The 22,071-nt window shown below is 41.9% G+C and overlaps 1 protein-coding gene across 1 annotated transcript; it reads left to right on the forward strand.

Annotated features, from left to right (window-relative positions):
* The first annotated feature begins 1,728 nt into the window (after positions 1-1,728).
* LOC135500981 (uncharacterized) lies at positions 1,729-6,885 on the forward strand. The gene has a single exon (XM_064792701.1). It carries the CDS (start codon positions 1,729-1,731, stop codon positions 6,883-6,885), a length of 5,157 nt encoding a protein of 1,718 aa, XP_064648771.1.
* The last annotated feature ends 15,186 nt before the right edge of the window (positions 6,886-22,071 follow it).

The following is a 22,071-nucleotide window of genomic DNA, read 5'->3' on the forward strand; positions in this document are numbered from 1 at the left end:
CCCAATGGTAATTGTTCGGTTGTTGGTCAAATAGGACCTGAGTTAATTATTTTGTTACAACATGTATGGTGCTGGCTTGTGGTGGACGCCATCAAGAGACTTGTTTACAAACAAAGTTTATTTTAGGCATATGCACTTACCTTCTTACGTAAGTGCATAGGTTCATTTTCTATCAGTTTTCTTATACTCGCCCCATTTCGTATACACAGCTGTGGTGTGAGAAGACCGGGAGGACGTTTGCTCCTGTGTTTTTATTCGTGTTCAAGGATCCGAACTTTGAGTATTTCTATTACGTTCTTTCCACGACTGATGGAAAGAAAGATTTACTGTGTGTCTCGATCTTTGACAATTCTTTAATTCGTAACTATGCATAGAGCCAAGCACATGTGTGCATAGACCATACATTTGGCTACATTTCGTAGCACTGCTTACATCATTCGTAACAAGTGTCTGTGGCGGCCGCAAGGAGCACCTTTACATGTAACCTTTATACGCAACGTTTTACGTGGATATACGTCGGATATCTGTACTTCCTGTTTGCGCAATCGTGACTTGTCTTTTGTCACTCACTTCCGGTACCGGGCTTGCACTTTTCTGTGACGTCATCGACATGTACATGACTGTGTTTCTACGTTCTACGGGTACATAACTGTGTTTCTACGAGTTGGAGCTTCTTTGGATATGTGTTTCTCAACCAGATTGACTGACTGATGTGTTTGTGCAAGTGTCATTCATAGCAGAGAGCTCTACATTGCCACCATATAGACCATTACCTAAGTTGCTTATGTAAATAAAGTGTGTTTGTGTATTTGTGTAAAACAGCTTCAGGGTTTGTGTTTCTTCTGGTAATTCAGTAGTGTTTTTTCATGTAGCTATGGTACATTGGTCTCTCCGACCGGATTTTTTCATCCAGATCACATTCTTCGAGGCTGTTTTGCTGATCAATTTTTCTTTCCAGGAGCATTCATTGGTGATTGTTTGTTGTCTTTGTGAGATCTATGTCACAAGTTCATGCATTTCTGACATCACTTTTCATACCTACATGTATTTCATAGCGTTCCGGTTGTGTGAATGCGTTATGTGCGTGCAACGTTACGTTTGCGTCATTGTAAATGAGTCATGTGCGAATGCGTCTTGTGTGTGTCACTGTGAATGAGATGTGAATGAGGTGTTTCTTGTTTCTTACATTTTCATTTACAATTCTGGTGTGGTCGTTTTGTGCGTGTCATCACTATTCACACGGCATATTTCATTCGGTACGACATTTTGGTATCATGTTCTATTCAATGAGTTAGAGTTGTGTATTGCAAAATGGGCCAAATGCATATAAGTGCATTTGTTATTTTCAGTTGTTTGAGCAACGGTGCTCTGGTCATATAATTTGATGATGTGTTGCATATACATGTACTCTTATAGTGATCAGTAACGTTACGTGTGTTTCATTCATTCACTGGTATTAAATTGTTACGTGACATATTTGTGCATAAGGTAGTGTTGAGCCGAGGACTATCGGGTGTACATAGAGATTCTAAATAAGAATCTAAGCATTTCGTCGTGGGTTTTAAGTGGAAAACCTTTGGAGCATACTTGTCGAGATTGGCACTAGCTGATTAAAAACGGTGCGTGCCAATTGCGACCGGTCATCTCGTATAAAGCATTTATTGTGCGGTGTAAAACATCCTCCCCTCAGTGTGTTTTTATTTTCATACTCAAGTACAATAGTACAATATGGCGGCAAGTTTAAATGAGTTGCTTGAGAAGAGGCGAATCACCAGAGGTCGCTTCACAAAATATATCACTGTGACAGATACAGCTGCTAGGGAAGCTGAAACACTTGTTGCTGATGATGAGTCTAATGAAAAAGATGTGCATATAGCGATACGTACAGCTCTTTCTTCATTCAAAAGGGTTGAGGAAGTTTATGGGGAGTTATCAGGAGTGCAGGATCAAATAGATTATCATGCAGACAATGATGCTCGCCTAAAAGCGGTGAAAGATGATGATGGTGAGGTGAGATACCTCAAAGCGTACAATCATATGTGTGCTTCGATACAAGGGTTAGAGGCATGTTTATCACCTGTGAAGGAAGCAAGTGAAGCATCCGGAAAATCTGCTAAATCTGAGTTCAGCCCAGAAATGTTTGCAGAAAGCTTGTCAAAGGCTCTCGCCGGAGTGAACACTGGCGTTTCTGAGACACAACTAGAAGAAATTCTTTCTACGCTGACGCACAAGAAGCGAGTTATTCAGATCCCAAAATTCAAGGGCGATACTGAGCTATTTGATCAATGGCGAGATCTTGTGGATGCAGAGGTTAGAAAACCTGGGTACAGTGACGTCGAGAAGACTCATGTTGTAATTTCATTACTCGATGGAGAGGTAGCAAAGTTGGTGTCGGGTTTGAAAGACCCAAGCTACGAGGAAATAATCGAGTTCTTAGAGAATCGTTACGGAGATGTGTTAGCTCGCATTGAGAAGGCTGTCAATGAGATAGCTAGTGTTCCAGTTGTAAAAAGTCCAACAGTTCGAGAGTTGGATCCTGTGCTGAACACACTGGTGGCAAACTGGAATTACATTAAGAAGAGGACACACGATGACCCAGAGCTCATCCGATCTAGTTGGATTCTCACTGCGTTAGTAAGGAGGAAGATGCCGAAGAGTTTGGTGAGAAAGTGGGACAGCGAACGAATCAAAGAAGAAAAGAGAACGACAGCTCCGTCCAACCTTCCAATTCGAATTGACGACTTGATCGAGAAGATCCAAGATGCAGTGAAGGTTGCTAGAAGGTCAGAGTCCCTTCCAAACGATCCAAAAAAGGAAAGATCATTTGAAAGGCGTCCATCTGGCCACGCCTTGAATGTGACCCCACAAACACAGGAGAGTACCGAAAGTCGGTGTGTCTTTTGTGATAATGCACACCAATCCTATTCGTGTCCGTCCGTTTCCAAGATGCGTGTTGAGGAGAGATGCGAGCGTGTGAAAGCAGCAAGGGCTTGCTTCAATTGCTTGTCGAGATTCCACATGGTAAAAACATGTCGATCTAGGGGATGCAAATCGTGTAAGAAGAATCACCATACTTTGCTCCACTTCGAGAAAAGAAGTGGAAGTGACAACGCTGCGAGAAGTAATGTATCAGGTTCTTCTAACCTTACATCAAAGGTACTACATCAGAACAAAGTTGAATCGACTGCAGGACTGGTCAAGTCTACTGGTTCAACGAATGTCGTCATGCAGAGCGGCATAGTCAAACTTGAGTCAAAGTCTAGGGTTGCGGAAGGTCGCGTGTTACTGGACACCGGGAGTGGTGTTACGTTCATTAGCCGTTCAATGGCAAAAAGATTGAATTTGAGAGGCCCCAAGGTTGAAGGTGAGTTCATCTTGGCAGGTGGAGAGGTGATGGCTACCACTACTGAGAAGGTCAAGTTCTATCTATCGGGAATTCTTCCTGGCTGGAAGGGAGAAGTTTTCGAAATTTCTGCGTACATTTTGGACAAGCCAAGTGCTCCGATAAATGCTGTCAACGTGGATTTCACCAAGATGAGTCATTTGAGGGGTCTACAGCTCGCGGAAAGATTTCCTGTCCAGGCAAACTCTGAAGTGGATGTTCTTCTGGGCATTGAAGACACTCTCAACATCTTAAAAGAGAAGAGAATCAGAGGGCCTCCAGGAACGCCCATGGCACAGAAGACTCACATAGGCTGGATCCTATGTGGGCCGTACTCAACCCAGACCGAAGTCAACCGTACTTATTGTGTCCACCGCGTCAGCTTCCAAGAACGAAATGAAACTGAGATGGCAACCCGTTATTGGGACCTTGAACACCTGGGCATTCGTCCTAATGAGAGTAAGAACTCGACTGAACTTGAGACTTCGGCCTTGGAGCAACACCGAATGATGACAACACGAGTAGGAGACCATTATGTGACTGGATTACCACGTCATCCAAGTTACAAGGATAGGATCCTCAAAAGCAACAGAGCCTTAGCTACCAATCGTCTAATAGGACTCGAGAAGAGACTGAAGAGAGACCCCAGATTAGCATCCGAGTATGAAGCTCAGATTCAAGACCTGCTCTCAGCTGGAAGAGCCGAAAAGGTATTGGAGGATAGAGAGCCTGACAATCATCAGGTTTGGTACCTTCCTCACCATCCAGTCGTGCGAAGAGATAAGACGACGACCAAAGTGCGTGTTGTTTTTGATGGGTCCATGATTGGATATGAAGGTGTATCGTTAAATGAGACATTGCTGCCAGGGCCAGCATTGCAGCCGGATCTCCCAGGGGTTTTGTTGCGATTTAGACGGCACAGAGTGGCATTAGTGGCTGACATCGAGAAGATGTTCCTTCAAGTTAAAATGAGAAAAGAGGATCAGGATTCTCAGAGGTTCTTATGGAGAGGTTTGGACAAGTCCAAGGAACCGGAGGTTTATCGTTTAACAACGGTGACTTTTGGTCTCACTTCATCACCATTCTCAAGTATCCAGACGATTCTTGACCACGTGAAGACAAAGAAGGAATCATATCCAAAAGCTGTCGCTGAGATTGAAGACAACATCTTCGTTGATGATGTTCTTACTGGTGAGGAATTAGTAGAAGACGCGGCAACTTTAACAACTGATTTGAAGACTGTTTTGTATGACGGAGGGTTTTCTTTGCGAAAATTTATTTCGAACAAGCCAGAGGCGCTATCTCATTTAGAAAAGAGAGACTTAGCTTCATTTCACAAGGTTGCAACATTTGCCGAGGAAAGCACAAAGACGCTGGGCGTGAAATACTCACCACGTGAAGATGTCCTCATGTTTTCCTTCCTTGAGAGAATGGACGATAGGCCGGTGGAGACTCGTCGTTCTGTTCTACAGCAGTTACACAGAGTATACGATCCGTTAGGAATGCTTTCTCCGTTCACCATAAAGGCAAAACAGATTTTCCAGAGAACATGGCTGACACAAGGGACATGGGACGACCCTTTACCCGAGGAGCTAGATCATGAATGGAGGGCTTGGAAGGAACAAGTTGAGATCCTCGATGAAATCAAAGTTCCTCGATGCCTCAAACCTGAAGATTTCCAGAATCCAATTTACTCCCTCCATGGTTTTGGCGATGCGTGCGAAGCTTCATACGGCAGTGCAATCTATCTCTTGGCTGAAGATAGACCATCTGGAAGGAAGTATTCTACACTGCTCTTTTCAAAGACTCGTCTGTCTCCTATTGGGAAGAGACGTAGCATTCCTGAGCTGGAACTCATTGCCGCGCTCATCAATGCTAGACTGGTGACATACGTCAGAAATGAACTCAAGCTGCTGATAGAGAAGACAATCTGTTGGACTGACTCTCAGGTCGTGTTGCAGTGGATTTCAAAGCCAGCGTATACATGGCAAGTTTTCGTTGCTAATCGGGTGTCAGAGATTCAACAGCTTGTTAGACCACTGAATTGGAGATACGTTCCCGGCAAACTTAATCCTGCGGACCTATGCTCACGAGGTGTCACAGCGAGAGCAGTGGTCGACTCCGCACTGTGGTGGGATGGACCACTGTTTCTGAGGCAAAAGGAAACGGAGTGGCCCCCAATAATTGTGGTCTCTAATGAAGCCGAGAAGGCTAACGAGAAGAAGAAGACAACAAGTACCTCGTTGGCGGTTTTGCCCAGTCAAAGACTCAAGGACTCCGAGGTAGAACAATATGTGGAGAAATTTTCAGACTATGAGAAATTCATCAGAGTCATGATGAGATTGAGGAGTTGGATCACACTATACCGAAGAGACAAAGCAAACAAAGATGTAGACACTGTCCCAGATGAGGGGAGTGATCGATTGAGTGAGAGGAGGAAGGAAGAACTTCATTGGATACAATGGGCCCAAGAGAAGCATTTCCAGAAGGAGATACAGAAGCTTAAAGCTGGAGAGAGTGTAGAGAAGACAAGTGTCATCGTCCAATTGAACCCATATTGGGATAAGCGATCACAAGTTATCCGCGTAGGTGGTCGCCTCAACTATGCCCCACTGCCAGAAGAAGTGAAGCACCCAATCGTTCTTCCGACTCACAATTCGTTCGTGAAGATGCTTGTGATGCATTACCACAAGATTACCTTGCATCCTGGAGCGGCTCAGACTCTAGCAAGTCTACGAAACAGATATTGGATTGTCCATGGGAAACAAGAGGTGCGGCGGATACTCAATACGTGCAAAACCTGTCGAGAACCTCTCAAGATCGACCAACGAATGGCACCTTTGCCAGAGGAGCGTATATCAATCGCACCAGCATTCACTAATGTCGGTGTCGATTTTGCTGGGCCACTCTTCGTGAGGGTCACAGTTGGAGGTGAATCAACAAGCAAAGTGTACATTTGTCTGTTTTCCTGTATGGTGACTAGGGCCATACACCTTGAGCTTGTCGAAACACTGACTACTGAGCAGTTTATGTTGGCCTTGCGGAGAATGATGAGCCGAAGAGGACGATGTCGGATGATGTTGTCGGACAACGCTAAAACTTTTAAGAAGGCGTCAGACATAGTCCAGAAGATTTTCAAGAAGCAGGATGATGTTAGAGACAAGTTAGAACAAGAGGGCATACGCTGGAAGTTCATCACTGAACGTGCTCCATGGCACGGTGGGTTTTACGAGAGAATGGTTGGATCGGTAAAGAGACCATTGAAGAAGGTTCTCGGGAAATCGAAGCTCACCCTGATTGAGCTGATGACTGTTTTAACGGAAGTAGAGGCAATGGTGAACTCGCGTCCATTGACCATGGTGTCGAGTGATACAGAGGATTGGTTGCCCCTCACTCCGGGGCACCTTGCCATAGGACGAAGCCCCAGTCTCTTCCGGAGGTTGACAAGGTTACAGCACAGACCACACTTGGCAAGCGTTGGCGGTACCAACAGTCTCTTATGAAGCAATTTTGGAACAGATGGACAACAGAGTACCTTCTCCAACTCCAGCAGATGCGGAAGTGGACCGATGTAAGGGACAACCTTCAAGTTGGGGACGTTGTAATTTTGGCAGAAGAAGGGATGCGAAAGGGAGACTGGACGTTGGCCAAAGTGGAAGAGTTGCACCCAGGCAGGGACAACTTAGTGAGGTCCGTGACAGTGAGGACAGCTGCTGGTCTGAGACGGCGACCAGTACAGAAGTTAAGGTTACTTGAACCAGTAGATAATCAGTAGATTATCGCGTACGATTATTACTTATAGATTAGGACATGATGAAGTCATTGCAATTTCCGATGATAATGTTTGCACTACTAGTATACTTTGTTCAAACGATTCATATAGTAAAATGCTACAAGCGTAGCGCGCGCAAGCAACATAGAGATTTTGTTTTTAGTTTGTAGTGAAAATCTTTATACTTGGGTTAATTCGATTTTCAGAGGGGAGGATGTTCGGTTGTTGGTCAAATAGGACCTGAGTTAATTATTTTGTTACAACATGTATGGTGCTGGCTTGTGGTGGACGCCATCAAGAGACTTGTTTACAAACAAAGTTTATTTTAGGCCTATGCACTTACCTTCTTACGTAAGTGCATAGGTTCATTTTCTATCAGTTTTCTTATACTCGCCCCATTTCGTATACACAGCTGTGGTGTGAGAAGACCGGGAGGACGTTTGCTCCTGTGTTTTTATTCGTGTTCAAGGATCCGAACTTTGAGTATTTCTATTACGTTCTTTCCACGACTGATGGAAAGAAAGATTTACTGTGTGTCTCGAGCTTTGACAATTCTTTAATTCGTAACTATGCATAGAGCCAAGCACGTGTGTGCATAGACCATACATTTGGCTACATTTCGTAGCACTGCTTACATCATTCGTAACAAGTGTCTGTGGCGGCCGCAAGGAGCACCTTTACATGTAACCTTTATACGCAACGTTTTACGTGGATATACGTCGGATATCTGTACTTCCTGTTTGCGCAATCGTGACTTGTCTTTTGTCACTCACTTCCGGTACCGGGCTTGCACTTTTCTGTGACGTCATCGACATGTACATGACTGTGTTTCTACGTTCTACGAGTACATAACTGTGTTTCTACGAGTTGGAGCTTCTTTGGATATGTGTTTCTCAACCAGATTGACTGACTGATGTGTTTGTGCAAGTGTCATTCATAGCAGAGAGCTCTACATTGCCACCATATAGACCATTACCTAAGTTGCTTATGTAAATAAAGTGTGTTTGTGTATTTGTGTAAAACAGCTTCAGGGTTTGTGTTTCTTCTGGTAATTCAGTAGTGTTTTTTCATGTAGCTATGGTACAGTAATAGGCAGGTTTCGCACCGTTGCGAACTACGAAAACCGAGCACGAAAATAGAAAGAAGACGAAGAAATATTCTCATTGGGGAGCAAAATCTAACGTCTTCTCCTGCTTGTTGGCTGGGGAAGCCTAATGTAACGAAGAATTAGAAATAGTTTTATTGTAATAGTGGATTAAAATCAATAGTCTTCACCAGCCAACAAGCTTGATTAACAATCACCTCCCAACCGGAAAGCAACTATCACTTATATGTTTACCATCCCGTGACCAGCTCAATTTTTATCTTCTTTATTTCGTAGCCTATCTGGAAATGCGAAGTACGTTGAGTCTCTAGTTTTTGGGAAAGTGCTTCAGTTTAATGATAAGCACGCATCTGCAACTCTACCTTATATAAATACATTCAAATACAAACAGATTACAATTACCTTTTATATAAGATTCCTTCAAAACAAGCTTGCCCAGAATGTGTGGAATATGTGGGTACATTTCTATACTGATGTAGAAAGAATTAGCGTAGGAGATAACCCACAATTGGAAGTGGAGATTGGTGTTTGGCACACGGATACCTCAAAACATATCAATGCACGACACTTTTTCCACTTTTCAGTCGGCTATCAATCGATTGTCAGTCGCAAATGTTGGCAGCATTTTGCTGTTACAATTACCAGGAATATATCTACTCCTAAGCCCCATGTCAAACTTTATAGGAACGGGAACCTCTTGAGAATGACAGAGTATCACCGATATAAAAAAACGCATATGTGGAGAAAGGTTTCATTTTTGGGTAAATTCATTCAAATGAATCAAATGTCGAATTTTAGGTTTTACCCAACTATCGTGACAAAACTTGATATTTTAAGGGGCAAAAAAAGAGGTAGGTTGGTCAATTCGTTAATTATCTGAGCCGGAGGGCTTCACCACGACTTTGAAGACGAGTTTATTATTTTCATATTATGCACTGGTCTGACTAGGAATTTTAGGATATTATTGTGCTGGGAGACGTAATTTTCTTGTGAAAACTTGAATTCATGTTGACATTAGACGACTGTAATTCACTATCCAATCAGTCGTAAATGAGCATCATCAGATACCTACGCTAATGAAATAAAAAATCAGCATCGGTCGGAATGGTTCAACCAAATTCTTGTGTCAGGAAACATCAGGACAATGGCCAATATTACTGCAGTTCATCATACGTTATCAGCAAGTTGGTATTTTAATATACTATGGAAATGTTAGTCTACAAATGCAAGTTGTGGCAATATTTAGATTTTTTAGCATGCGAAATGTCCCCAAACCTCTTCGGCACAAGCAGCTTGTTTTTAAAGGAATGGGTTTATTTTTCTCCTGTTTCGTAGCAAACTATACTTCTGAATGTTTTTGACGTTCTTTAAATTTTGTTTGTACTCTTAGTTATAAAAAACACGATTTTCGTAAATGTTCCCCCTCAACAATTCACCTCATCAACAGGGTCACTGAAGGCAGTGAAGGCAGTGTTGCTTTGCCGTGATTTGTTGGGCTGAAGCCTTGCAAACTACGCCTTTTCTTTCCCACTTTTCTAATTGTTCGAAGCTAACTTAGGAAAAGATGACGAATGTACGCACTGCCAGTGTATTTTAATGTGTTCAAGCAATTACAAGTTATGTCATCTGCCACCGAGGTTGTTTGGGGCTCTCCCCGATTCATCAAGCAAAAAGGAAACATCTATATCTACAGCAAGACGTCACAGCGTAGATCCATGGCTCCATGCAGAGGCTTACTAGTGTATCGGTCCTCATGGAGAGGATCGACGCATGGAGGGCTGACTCGGTTCAAATCGGAGTTAACATCGGAATAGCATGATAATTCGAGCAGATTTGGAATTTTTCCCTTTTTTCGTGAAATTGGTCGATGGAAACAACTTTATAGAGGTGACTGGGCAGTCGACAGCTTGGGAATACTGCCCATCAATTACTAATACCAACGGTCCTCCGAACAAGCATATTTCGGCTCAAATTTAGATATTAACTTCTTGTGTCCTCCAATAATGAACTTTGGAATAGCTTTATAGTACAATTTGAGAAATATTGGCATCTGTTCAACAAGATAGCTGCCGAAACATCAGCATTAGTTGCAGCGAACATTATGCCGAACAGGGTATATCGCAAAAGCTTTCTTAATTCTTGATATTGTGCTGCTCTAGGGGAAATTGCTGAAAACAATGCATAGGCCTATTCATGAATGTGGCAGTTGTCTTTATGTCTGAAAACACCTCGAGAGCTTTTTCAAGTAATAAAAGCTTAATAGCTATCCAGATCAGAGTTCAATATATTTACAGTATATAGTAATATGTCTATAGAAAGAGAAGTTCCTTATATGTAAATTGTCGATCAGACGAATACTAAAGCTAGCTATGTGCCAAAGTATAAACCAGGCACAAGACCAATGATACTGGGTCAAGGAAGTTTTGTTAATGCTTTCCACTCTTCCGTAGCATTCTTGTTCACCAAACAAGGTACAGTGCACGAAACTTTACAAGAATTAGTAGTTGTGGAACATATTCGATCTAAGCTTGATTGTACCAGAGAATGCTTGAGACAATTCATGACTAGTGAGGTAGAAAAGTGTCTCGGGTTCCTTTACGAAGTCAGAAGGACCAGTTGTGCGGTTTACAAAGTATTTGTGTCGATCTCATCTTTAAATAATTATGGAGCGACGACAACCAGATATCAACGACAGAAATTTGCATGTACCTAAAGTAATAGAGCTCACTATCTAAGGAACAAAGCAAGATATTACATTTTCATTGAAAACAAGTTGTTGTAAATCATCTGACCCATCTTCTCTGAAAATGGCATGACGATAGCATTGCTAATAAGAGAGTTGCGAGCTAACGACTGAGATAAACAAAAGACAAGGTAGCTCATCAACGTGGTACAAATTAGTTACGTGACTGAAAAATCTAACCCACTTGTACAACTTCACATATTACCTATTATCCCTGAAAGTAAAAGCTCTCCGCCATGCAGGGTGAATCCCCTCTACAGGTAACTATGCAGCGACGTCAAGCCGATATCAACTACAGGAATTTTGAAAATAAATCACAGCGAGTGGAGCTGCAAAATGATAATATGCTCCCAGGATGTCTGTACGGAAAGTTCGGGTGTCAAGGGGAAAAGGAAAAGGAAATGGGAAAATCGTAATGCTGAAAGTATAAATCGCTTGAAATCTGCGGGGATTTTTGGTTGATGCGTTTGATAACAAGTTAGACCTGTAAGAAAGGCAAACTAATGAAGAAAAACGCCGACTCATATAACGCATGAGACGATAATAATGACGGAATTAGTCACTAACAGCTCAATATTGATGACTCATCGAAAGTCTTGAAAAATCTACATCGTAAATGATGACTTGGATATTTGTACAAATTTTGACTTTCGCTCTTATAAATTAATGATATGTACCACACACACAAACAACGAGAGCATTGCTGTAAATACAATTGAAAGTTATTCCAAATTGTGATCATTGAAATTACAGGTGATAAAGATTGATACCTTTTTTATTGGCCACCCGATATATCCTTTCAAACTCAATCTATACTTTCCACTCAAGCAAAAAATGATTTATTAATAACAAAGACACAAGAAACATTTTGTTTCTCATAGCGAGAACTCGATCAATATAATATATAGATATTAAACGTATTGAATTCATATAGTTCATATAATGTAATATTACAACGGCGAATTCAAAGCAAAACTGGACATCCCATCGTTATTTTCCAAATGGTTCAAGGCACGATGTCGGATCTGACTTGGTACAAGAGTCAGACCGATTATGACAGTTGATCGGAATCATGGCATAGATTCCAAAAATGTGATGTTATGAGACTTCAACTTTTGTTGGTGTTTGATGGTCGCATCAGCGATGATTTCGTGGTCATACTTTATGTGCATTTGTGTGCTTATAACACTTAATATAGGAGGTGTGACTGCTGGCTCTCCCCCGAAAGGTAAGATAGAGACCACGATATAAGGGCATTGTTGTTCCCAACAAGTTAGTCAGTGATTTGGCGTTAACTTACGAACATAACGTGAAGTCATAATACACGCTATATTCGTGACCTAACATGTTTGAACAACTGGCCTCGGCCTAGAACACCGATGATGGGCCAGACGAACATGTGTTAATGCTGAAAGATGAAATGCTTGTGACCACGTACGGGGGGGGGGGGGGGGGCTGTTCTTAATTAAAGTCATTATACATGTAGTTGAAGTATTTGCTGCAAGAAACTGTCGTTTATGGGTTCTAGTACTTGTTTCACAAACGCTTATTAGAAATATTACAAATACTAATGTTATTATAATATGATTGTTAGCTCTTCTGGATTACAAGCTTGATGGATCTGATCCGGATATACCGTTTGTATATCACAGTACATATACAGTAAGTAGTTTGAATTTTATCCGTCTTTTCGCAAGTTAGGCCAAACCTTATTAAAGTGTGCGTAATGGGTACAAGAGGGGTGTTCAAAGCACACACTACCGCAAGGAATATTATGACACGATCAGGACAGATTGTCCTGTCATAGGAAAATGTTCAATTCATGCCATTTGAAAAAGACATGAGTAAGCCAAAGTTTGAAGAAAGCATTGATGCATTCTGATTTGAATGATCACTTAACTTTGAATGGGCCTAGATCAGTAGATGACTGACCAACACTAAAGCTGACCTGTCCGAAATTACACTTTATTTCCAATCATGAAAAATTCAGTACATTCGGTTTTTCAAAATGTCCTTTTCTAAATCAATTCTCATTACTTTTAAGGTACATTCAGATTTCTGACCATGGGAACAGTGGAAGTATAAGGCATCACCTGGATCATTATTTTCAAGGTCATCAAAATCAATCTCATTGTCCTCAGCATCTTCATCTGCATCTTCGAGAAGGTCATTAGCAATATTTCTGTACTCCCCGTTTTCATTCGGGACGAGTCCGGCTACCTAAAATGCACGTGCTGTGGATTCAGGAGGGACGTCATCCCAAGCTCGGCTATGTAAAACAGATGCAAGGGGTATTCTGGGACTGGTGCCATCGGCTGCAGTATTTGCATGCTTCCAGTCTTTCCAGCGGCGCTGACGTGAGCTTTAAATGCCCTCATAATGGTCAAGTCCAAAGGTTGACTCATAGATGTGCACCGCGCGGGAATGTTATCAAGGAGCACACCAGCTCCTAAAATAGGGGCACAGAATTCATCAGCCAAGTGAGGTCTTAACTGATCTAAGAGTAAAAGCCTTGTATTTGGTTCAAACTCACCAATGAATGGAAAAAAAGACTTCATCAAGCCAATGTTGGAGTGTGTCATGATTCCCCCACCCTGACCGTGATGAAGTGACGCGGACATTTTCAGGAATGTTTCCAAGTCCACGAATTTCTCGGAAGAAGCCTGGTTCTCTGAACACAATATGGGCTGGCATTTTTTCCCCATTAGATCCAAATGTCAACCCAACGGTGCATCCTAGTTTAGTATTGCCCCTTGAAATTTTAACGTCAACATCCCTCTGTCCCGGAGTAGCTGCCGTATACATGGGCAGAAAGTCCAACTGACAAAAGGTTTGATTCATATTGAAAATTGCATGTTGCCTCACTCTATCCCTGACGTTTCCTTGAAATCGGCGGACACGCTCATTAGCGTCAACTGGAATCGAAGTCGTGTTTCTTGTCTTGCGACGAAATACAATACCTTTCCGTTTCAAGAAATCGCTGATCCATCCTGGAGAGAAAGATGGACCGCTCCGGTCGGTTCAAAAGGTAGTTTTCTCTATCATCACCTGGAAGCTCATCCCACCAGCGGTGGAATTCCAGCTCGGCAGCATGGACCCGATCAACTCTGGATACGGGGAGGGCAAGACGAGAAATTCTAGAAATCGGTTGTAAACCTGCTCCTCCACTTGTGGCCACCATCCGTCGTGGTCGCTTCTAACCCTCCTACTTTGAGCATTGTTCTCGGCCTGCTCCATTAACATTTCCCGATTTGCTATCCATCTTCGCAATGACGTAACTGCAAACCCGAAGCGTCTGGCATACTCTGCCACATTAAGCAGCCAACCATGTTCAATCGCATGTTCGCAATCGAGGACGTGGCGCAATCGTGCAGTTACACTATAGCTGTTGTGACGTCTTGGTAGTCTAGGACTATCAACTTCATCATCCTCATCAGTGTCCATACCAATGGCAGTTGAGAGTATGAACACAAGATACAACATATGTTTTCGAATTTTCGCATTGGGCATTATCTCCAGCTGGAAAAGGTCTGTCCTGAAGTTCATAGGCCTGCATGTACAATAAACCTACCTGTACTTATTACATCACGGCAATAATCGAGTCAAACAGTCCACACGCATGGGAACATCAAGCCTGGCTGAAAATTGATAAGGCCAAGTTGACGCTACTCCAGGATCTAATGCTTACCTGATTTCTCCCATTATGGGCCGCAAATTGGTTTTGGCTGTAAACTAGTCCGAAGACCGATAAAATCCGAACTTACTGTATATACTAACTGGCTTGAGGCTACTTCGGGTCACTTTAGCCCATTGGTAATAGGAAGGTTTCGCACCGTTACGAACTACGAAAACCGAGCACGAAAATCGAAAGAAGACGAAGAAATATTCTCATAGGGGAGCAAAATCTAAAGTCTTCTCCTGCTTGTTGGCTGGGGAAGCTTAATGTAACGAAGAATTGGAAATAGTTTTATTATAATAGTGGATAAAAATCAATAGTCTTCACCAGCCAACAAGCTTAATCAACAACATTACCTAACATCCGGAAAGCAACGATCACTGACATGTTTGCCATCACGTGACCAGTTCAATTTCTATCATTTTTATTTCGTAGCCTATCTGGAAATGCGAAGTACGTCGAGTCTCTAGTTTTTGGGAAAGTGCTTCAGTTTAATGATAAGCACGCATCTGCAACTCTACCTTATATAAATACATTCAAATACAAACATATTACAATTACCTTTTATATAAGATTCCTTCAGGGCAAGCTTGTCCAAAAGTGGGTATGTTTCTGTACTGATGTAGAAAGAATTTGCGTAGGAAATAACCAAAATCAGCTAGTGAGGATTGTTGCGTGGCACAGGGATACCTCAAAACATATCAATGTGTGATACATTTTTCACTTTTACATCGGCTATCAGTCGATTGTCAGTCGCAAATGTTGGCAGCATATTGCTGTTACAATTACCAGGAATAAGTCTACTCCTAAGCCCCATGTCAAACTTTATAGGAACGGGAACCTCTTAAGAATGACAAAGTGTAAGCGATATAAAGAAAAGCATAAGTGGAGAAAGGTTTCATTTTTGGGGAAATTCATTCAAATGAATCAAATGTCGAATTTTAGGTTTTACCCAACTATAGCGACAAAACTTGATATTTTGAGGTTGTTTGGGGCTCTCCCCGATTCATCAAGCAAAAAGGAAACATCTATATCTACAGCAAGACGTCTCAGCGTAGATATATGGCTCCATGCAGCGCCTTACTAGTGCATCGGTCCTCATGGAGAGGATCGACGCATGGAGGGCTGACTCGGTTCAAATCGGAGTCAACATCGGAATAGCATGATAATTCGGGCGGATTTTGAATTTTCCCTTTTTTTGTGAAATTTGACGATGGAAACAACTTTATAGAGGTGACTGGGCAGCCGACAGCTTGGGAATACTGCCCTTACTAATACCAACGGTCCTTCGAACAAGCATATTTCGGCTCAAATTTAAATATTAGCTTCTTGTCTCCTCCAATAATGAACTTTGGAATAGCTTTATAGTACAATTTGAGAAATATTGGCATCTGTTCAACAAGATAGCTGCCGAAACATGAGCATTAGTTGCAGCGAACATATGCCGAACAGGGTATATCGCAAAAGCTTTCTTCATTCTTGATATTGTGCTCCTCGAGGGGAAATTGCTGAAAACAATGCATAGGCCTATTCGTGAATGTGGCAGTTGTCTTTATGTCTAAAACACCTCGAGAGCTTTTTCAAGTAATAAAAGCTTAATAGCTATCCAGATCAGAGTTCAATATATTTACAGCAATATAGTAATACACTGTTGGGCAAAATGGTTGTCATCCCTGCGATGGCATATATGATTGCATAATCATTTCTAATTTATTTTGATACGGTAAACATTAATGAGTGGAAACTTTGCAGTTGTACACACATGGTATTAGCGGGTGTTTTTGGACCACAAACTTGCACATGTTTGCCATCAATTGCTTATTAATTGACATTTTATCTACGGAGGCTCATCAGGGACCTTAACTATGGAAAACATCTTTGTCATTGTTTCACTCTTTTCTCTCCATCTGACCAGATTTGATTGTTCAAATTGATAGGAATTGCACAATTAGGTAATTTCTCACTGCTTGCATACCTAATATCGCGTATTGCCCCCACGGGCTGAAATGAGCGCTGCAATTCGTCGGGACATGCTTGTAACGCCTTCGTTGGGGGATTTCGCCCCAAATACGGATAATTGCATCACCAAGGTCGGCAAGGTTCTGAGGCTGAGGGTCCAAATTTTCGAGTTCTCTGCCGATATGGTCCCACAGGTGCTCTATGGGTTCATATTCGGGCTGTAAGGAGGCCAGTCCAGACGGTTGACGTCTTGTTCGTGCAAGAAATTGTTCACTATTGCTGCTCTGTGGGGGTCTGGCGTTGTCGTCTGCAGGTGTCCAGTTGTTGCCGAAGTGGGCCCTTGCTTCTGGCAGCACGTGATCTCGGAGGCTCTCCAAGTAGAGGAGACCGTTTACATTTTGCTCTAGGACGCGGACTGCAGTTTTTCCATGATAATGAATGGCGCCCCAGATATGGACTGAACCACCTCCAAATGGAACACGCAGGGCTACACAGTCTTCCCGAAGCTGCTCGCCTGGTAATCGACGAACTCTGACCCTGCCATCAACGCGGAACAGCAAGAAACGGGAATCGTCACCAAAGACGATGTGTTGCCACATTTCGTCCGGCACGTCAGCATGCGCTCTCGCCCACAGAAGCCGTCGACGTTTTGCCGCATCTGTCAATTTTGGACAGACTACCTGCCTTCTTGCATGATACCCGGCAGCAATCAGCCTACGGTTTACTGTTGTCCGACTAGCGTCAACATTATCCAGGTTGTGCCAGTCATTGCGCAGCTGTGTCGTCGTTTTCTTACGATCTGCACGGCAACGAAGCAAGAGATGACGGTCGTCTCTTTCATTAGAGATGCGAGGTCGACCAGTAGATCTCCGAACGTTAACATTACCGTCCTGTCGCCACTTCGAAATCCACCTTTGCACCGTCCTTTTCGAAAGTCCCATTACTTCGGCGATGGCGCCAGGACCTTGCCCGCTGCGCCACCTTCCAATGGCCTCCCCTCGCTGAATTTGGCTGTATTGGCCGGGAATGACAAGTTCTCCATTTGCTGGTCAAGAAAATCTAATAGGATTGCGTTGGTTAAAAAGGAGAATGCACGAAAACTTAGTAGGCTGTGGACTAGGCATAGGAACGAAAGGACATGGTCAGCAGAAACACTCCTTTTATAGTGTCTTATTACATCACACGACTGCCATACCACAAAATTGAATTAGGTCACTCATGTCAATTTCAATCTAAGAATGGAAGAAATCTGACCATGATTGTGGAGAAATATGGATATAAACCTGAAACTCACAATTTTCTATAGGGGTGACAACCATTTTGCCCAACAGTGCATGTCTATAGTATGAGAAGTTCCTTATATGTAAATTGTCGATCAGACGAATGCTAAGCCAGCTATGTGCCAAAGTATAAACCAGGCACAAGACCAATGATACTGGGTTAAGGAAGTTTCGTTAATGCTTTCCACTCTTCCGTAGCATTCTTGTTCACCAAACAAGGTACAGTGCACGAAACTTTACAAGAATTAGTAGTTGTGGAACATATTCGATCTAAGCTTGATTGTACCAGAGAATGCTTGAGACAATTCATGACTAGTGAGGCAGAAAAGTGTCTCGGGTTCCTTTACGAAGTCAGAAGAACCAGTTGTGCGGTTTACAACCTATTTGTGTCGATCTCATCTTTAAATAATTATGGAGCGACAACAACCAGGTATCAACGACAGGAATTTGCATGTACCTAAAGTAATAGAGCTCACTATCTAAGGAACAAAGCAAGATATTACATTTTCATTGAAAAAAAATTGTTGTAAATCATCTGACCCATCTTTTCTGAAAATGGCATGACGATAGCACTGATAATGAAACTGCCAGGGGCCATTGTGCTCACCGTATAGATATTTTGTCCTTTGGAATTCATCCAGATTAAGAAACATTGTACATGTATAGTATATAGGTCAAACCAAAGTCGGTATGACACGTGATGTATCGTTGCTTGTAGTAAGTACCATAAGAATATCATCAAAAACAAGTCACTAATGAAAAAGATATTGCACGTTTAACCTATTTTAGTTTTTGCCTCCTGGTGGCCGAGTTGGTACCAGTTCAGATCGAAATTCGGTGTCCGAGGTTACATGACGTAGGGAGTCATGTGTATCAAATTTCAAGTTCAAAGCTTTAGTGGTTAAGAAACGTGCCATTGTTACAATCAAACGACCAATTTACGCCATTTGACCTCTGTGACCTTGAAAAGCAGGTCAGATCAAAAATTCATATGATATGTGATGTATCCTTGCTAGGAGAAGTTCAGGGTCAGAGGTCACCTGACCTAGGGGGTCCTTTAAACAAAGTCTCAAGTTCATAGCCCTAGGGGTTAACAAACGTTCCACAGATTCGATCAAATGGCCAATTTACACCATTTGACCTCTGTGACCTTGACAAGTATGTCAAATCAAAAACCCGTATCATATGTGATGTATCCTTGCTAAGAGTATCTACCATAAAAATTTTACCAAAATCTAATCAGTAATAAGCGAGATATGGCACTATTCAAATTTTTGGTTTTGGCCGCCTGGGGGCCAAGTTAAAAATCAGACCAGAACGAAAATCAGTGTCACAGGTCATCTGACCTAGGGGGTCTTGTGTACTAAGTTTAAAGTTCATAGCTTAAGTGGTTAAGAAACGTGCCATATTTACACACAAACGGCCAATTCACACCATTTGACCTCTGTAACCTTGAAAAGTACGCCACATCGACCTGATTTTTTGTGAACATGTAGAGCTATGTAACAGGTGTCTACATACCAAATTTAAAGATTATAGGACGAATAAAGACAAAACGTGCCACTATCGGTGAAATTTTAGAGTTTGACCTCTGTGACCTTGAAAAGTAGGTTAAATCAAAAACCCGTATGATATGTAATGTATCCTTGCTAGGGGTACATACCATGAAATGTTTCTCAAAAACAAATCAGTGATAAATGAGATATTGCACATTTTAACTTTTCAGTTTTAGCCCCCTGGTGGCAAAGCCAAGAATCAGACCGGAGCGAAATTCAGTTTCAGGGTACATATGACCTTGAGAATGATGTATATAAAGTTTCAGGTACATAGCACAAGCGGTTAAGAAACGTGCCACAGGATACGACGACGACGACGGACGACGACGACGACGGACGACGACGACGACGGACGACGACGACGACGACGGACGACGGACACTGCGGTATCGTATAGACTCCCCTACGGTGAGCCAATAAGTGAGCTGCGAGATAACGACTGAGATAAACAAGAGACAAGGTAGCTCATCAATGTGGTACAAATTAGTTACGTGACTGAAAAAATCTAACCCACTTGCACAACTTCACATATTACCTATTATCCCTGAAAGTAAAAGCTCTCCGCCATGCAGGGTGAATCCCCCCTACAGGTAACTATGCAGCGACGTCAAGCCGATATCAACTACAGGAATTTTGAAAATTAAATCACAGCGAGTGGAGCTGCAAAATGATAATATGCTCCTAGGATGTCTGTACGGAAAGCTCAGGTGGAAAGGGGAAAAGGAAATAGCGTAATGCTGAAAGTATAAATCGCTTGAAATCTGCGGTTTTTTTGGTTGATGCGCTTGATAACAAGTTAGACCTGTAAGAAAGGCAAACTAATGAAGAAAAACGCCGACTCATATAACGCATGAGACGATAATAATGATAACAATTAGTCACAAACAGCTCAATATTGATGACTCATCGAAAGTCTTTAAAAATCTATATCGTAAATGATGACTTGGATATTTGTACAAATTTTGACTTTCGCTCTTATAAATTAATGATATGTACCACACACACACAAACAACGAGAGCATTGCTGTAAATACAATTGAAAGTTATTCCAAATTGTGATCATTGAAATTACAGGTGATAAAGATTGATACCTTTTTTATTGGCCACCCGATATATCCTTTCAAACTCAATCTACTTTCCACTCAAGCAAAAAATGATTTATTAGTAACAAAGACACAAGAAACATTTTGTTTCTCATAGCGAGAACTCGATCAATATAATATATAGATATTAAACGTATTGACTTCATATAGTTCATATAATGTAATATTACAACGGCAAATTCAAAGCAAAACTGGACATTCAAGGCACTAGGTCGTATTCGACTTGGTACAAGAGTAAGACCGATTATGAGAGTTGATCGGAATCATGGCATAGATTCCAAAAACGTGCTGTTAATTGACTTCAACTTTTGCTGGTGTTTGATGGTGGCATCAGTGATGATTTCCTTGTCATACTTAATGTGCATATGTGCGCTTATAACACTTAATATAGGAGGTGTGATTGCTGGCTCTCCCCCGAAAGGTAAGATAGAGACCACGATATAAGGGCATTGTTGTTCCCAACAAGTTAGTCAGTGATTTGGCTTTAACTTACGAACATAACCTAAGGTCAAAGTACACGCTATATTCGTGACGTAACATGTTTGAATAACTGGCCTCGGCCTAGAACACCGATGATGGGCCAGACGAACATGTGTTAATGCTGAAAGATGAAATGCTTGTGACCACGTACGGGGGGGGGGGGGGGGTGTTCCTAAATAAAGTCTCTATAGTTTAAGTATTCGCTGCAAGAAACTGTCGTTTATGGGTTCTAGTACTTGTTTCACAAACGCTTATTAGAAATATTACAAATACTAATGTTATTATAATATGATTGTTAGCTCTTCTGGATTACAAGCTTGATGGATCTGATCCGGATATACGGTTTGTATATCACAGTACATATACAGTAAGTAGTTTGAATTTTATCGGTCTTTTCGCAAGTTAGGCCAAACCTTATTAAAGAGTGCGTAATGGGTACAAGAGGGGTGTTCAAAGCACACACTACCGCAAGGAAGATTATGACACAATCAGGACAGATTGTCCTGTCATACGATAATGTTTAATTCATGTCATTTGAAAATGACATGAGTAAGCCAGAGTTTGAAGAAAGCATTGATTCATTCTGATTTGAATGATCACTTAACTTTGAATGGGCCTAGATCAGGAGATGACTGACCAACACTAAAGCTGACCTGTCCGAAATTACACTTTATTTCCAATCATGAAAAATTCAGTACATTCGGTTTTTAAAAATGTCCTTTTCTAAATCAATTCTTATTACTTTTAAGGTACATTCAGATTTCTGACCATGGGAACAGTTGAATTATAAGGCATCACCTGGACCATTATTCTCAAGGTCATCAAAATCAATCTCACTGTTCTCAGCATCTTCATTTGCATCTTCGAGAAGGTCATTAGCAATATTTCTGTACTCCCCGTTTTCATTGGGGACGAGTCCGGCTACCTGAAAGGCACGTGCTGTGGATTCAGGAGGGACGTCATCCGAAGCTCGACTATGTAGAACAGATGCAAGGGGCATTCTGGGACAGGTGCC

The sequence above is a fragment of the Lineus longissimus genome, chromosome 17 (genome assembly GCF_910592395.1).
Source record: "Lineus longissimus chromosome 17, tnLinLong1.2, whole genome shotgun sequence".
Lineage (NCBI taxonomy): Eukaryota > Metazoa > Nemertea > Pilidiophora > Heteronemertea > Lineidae > Lineus > Lineus longissimus.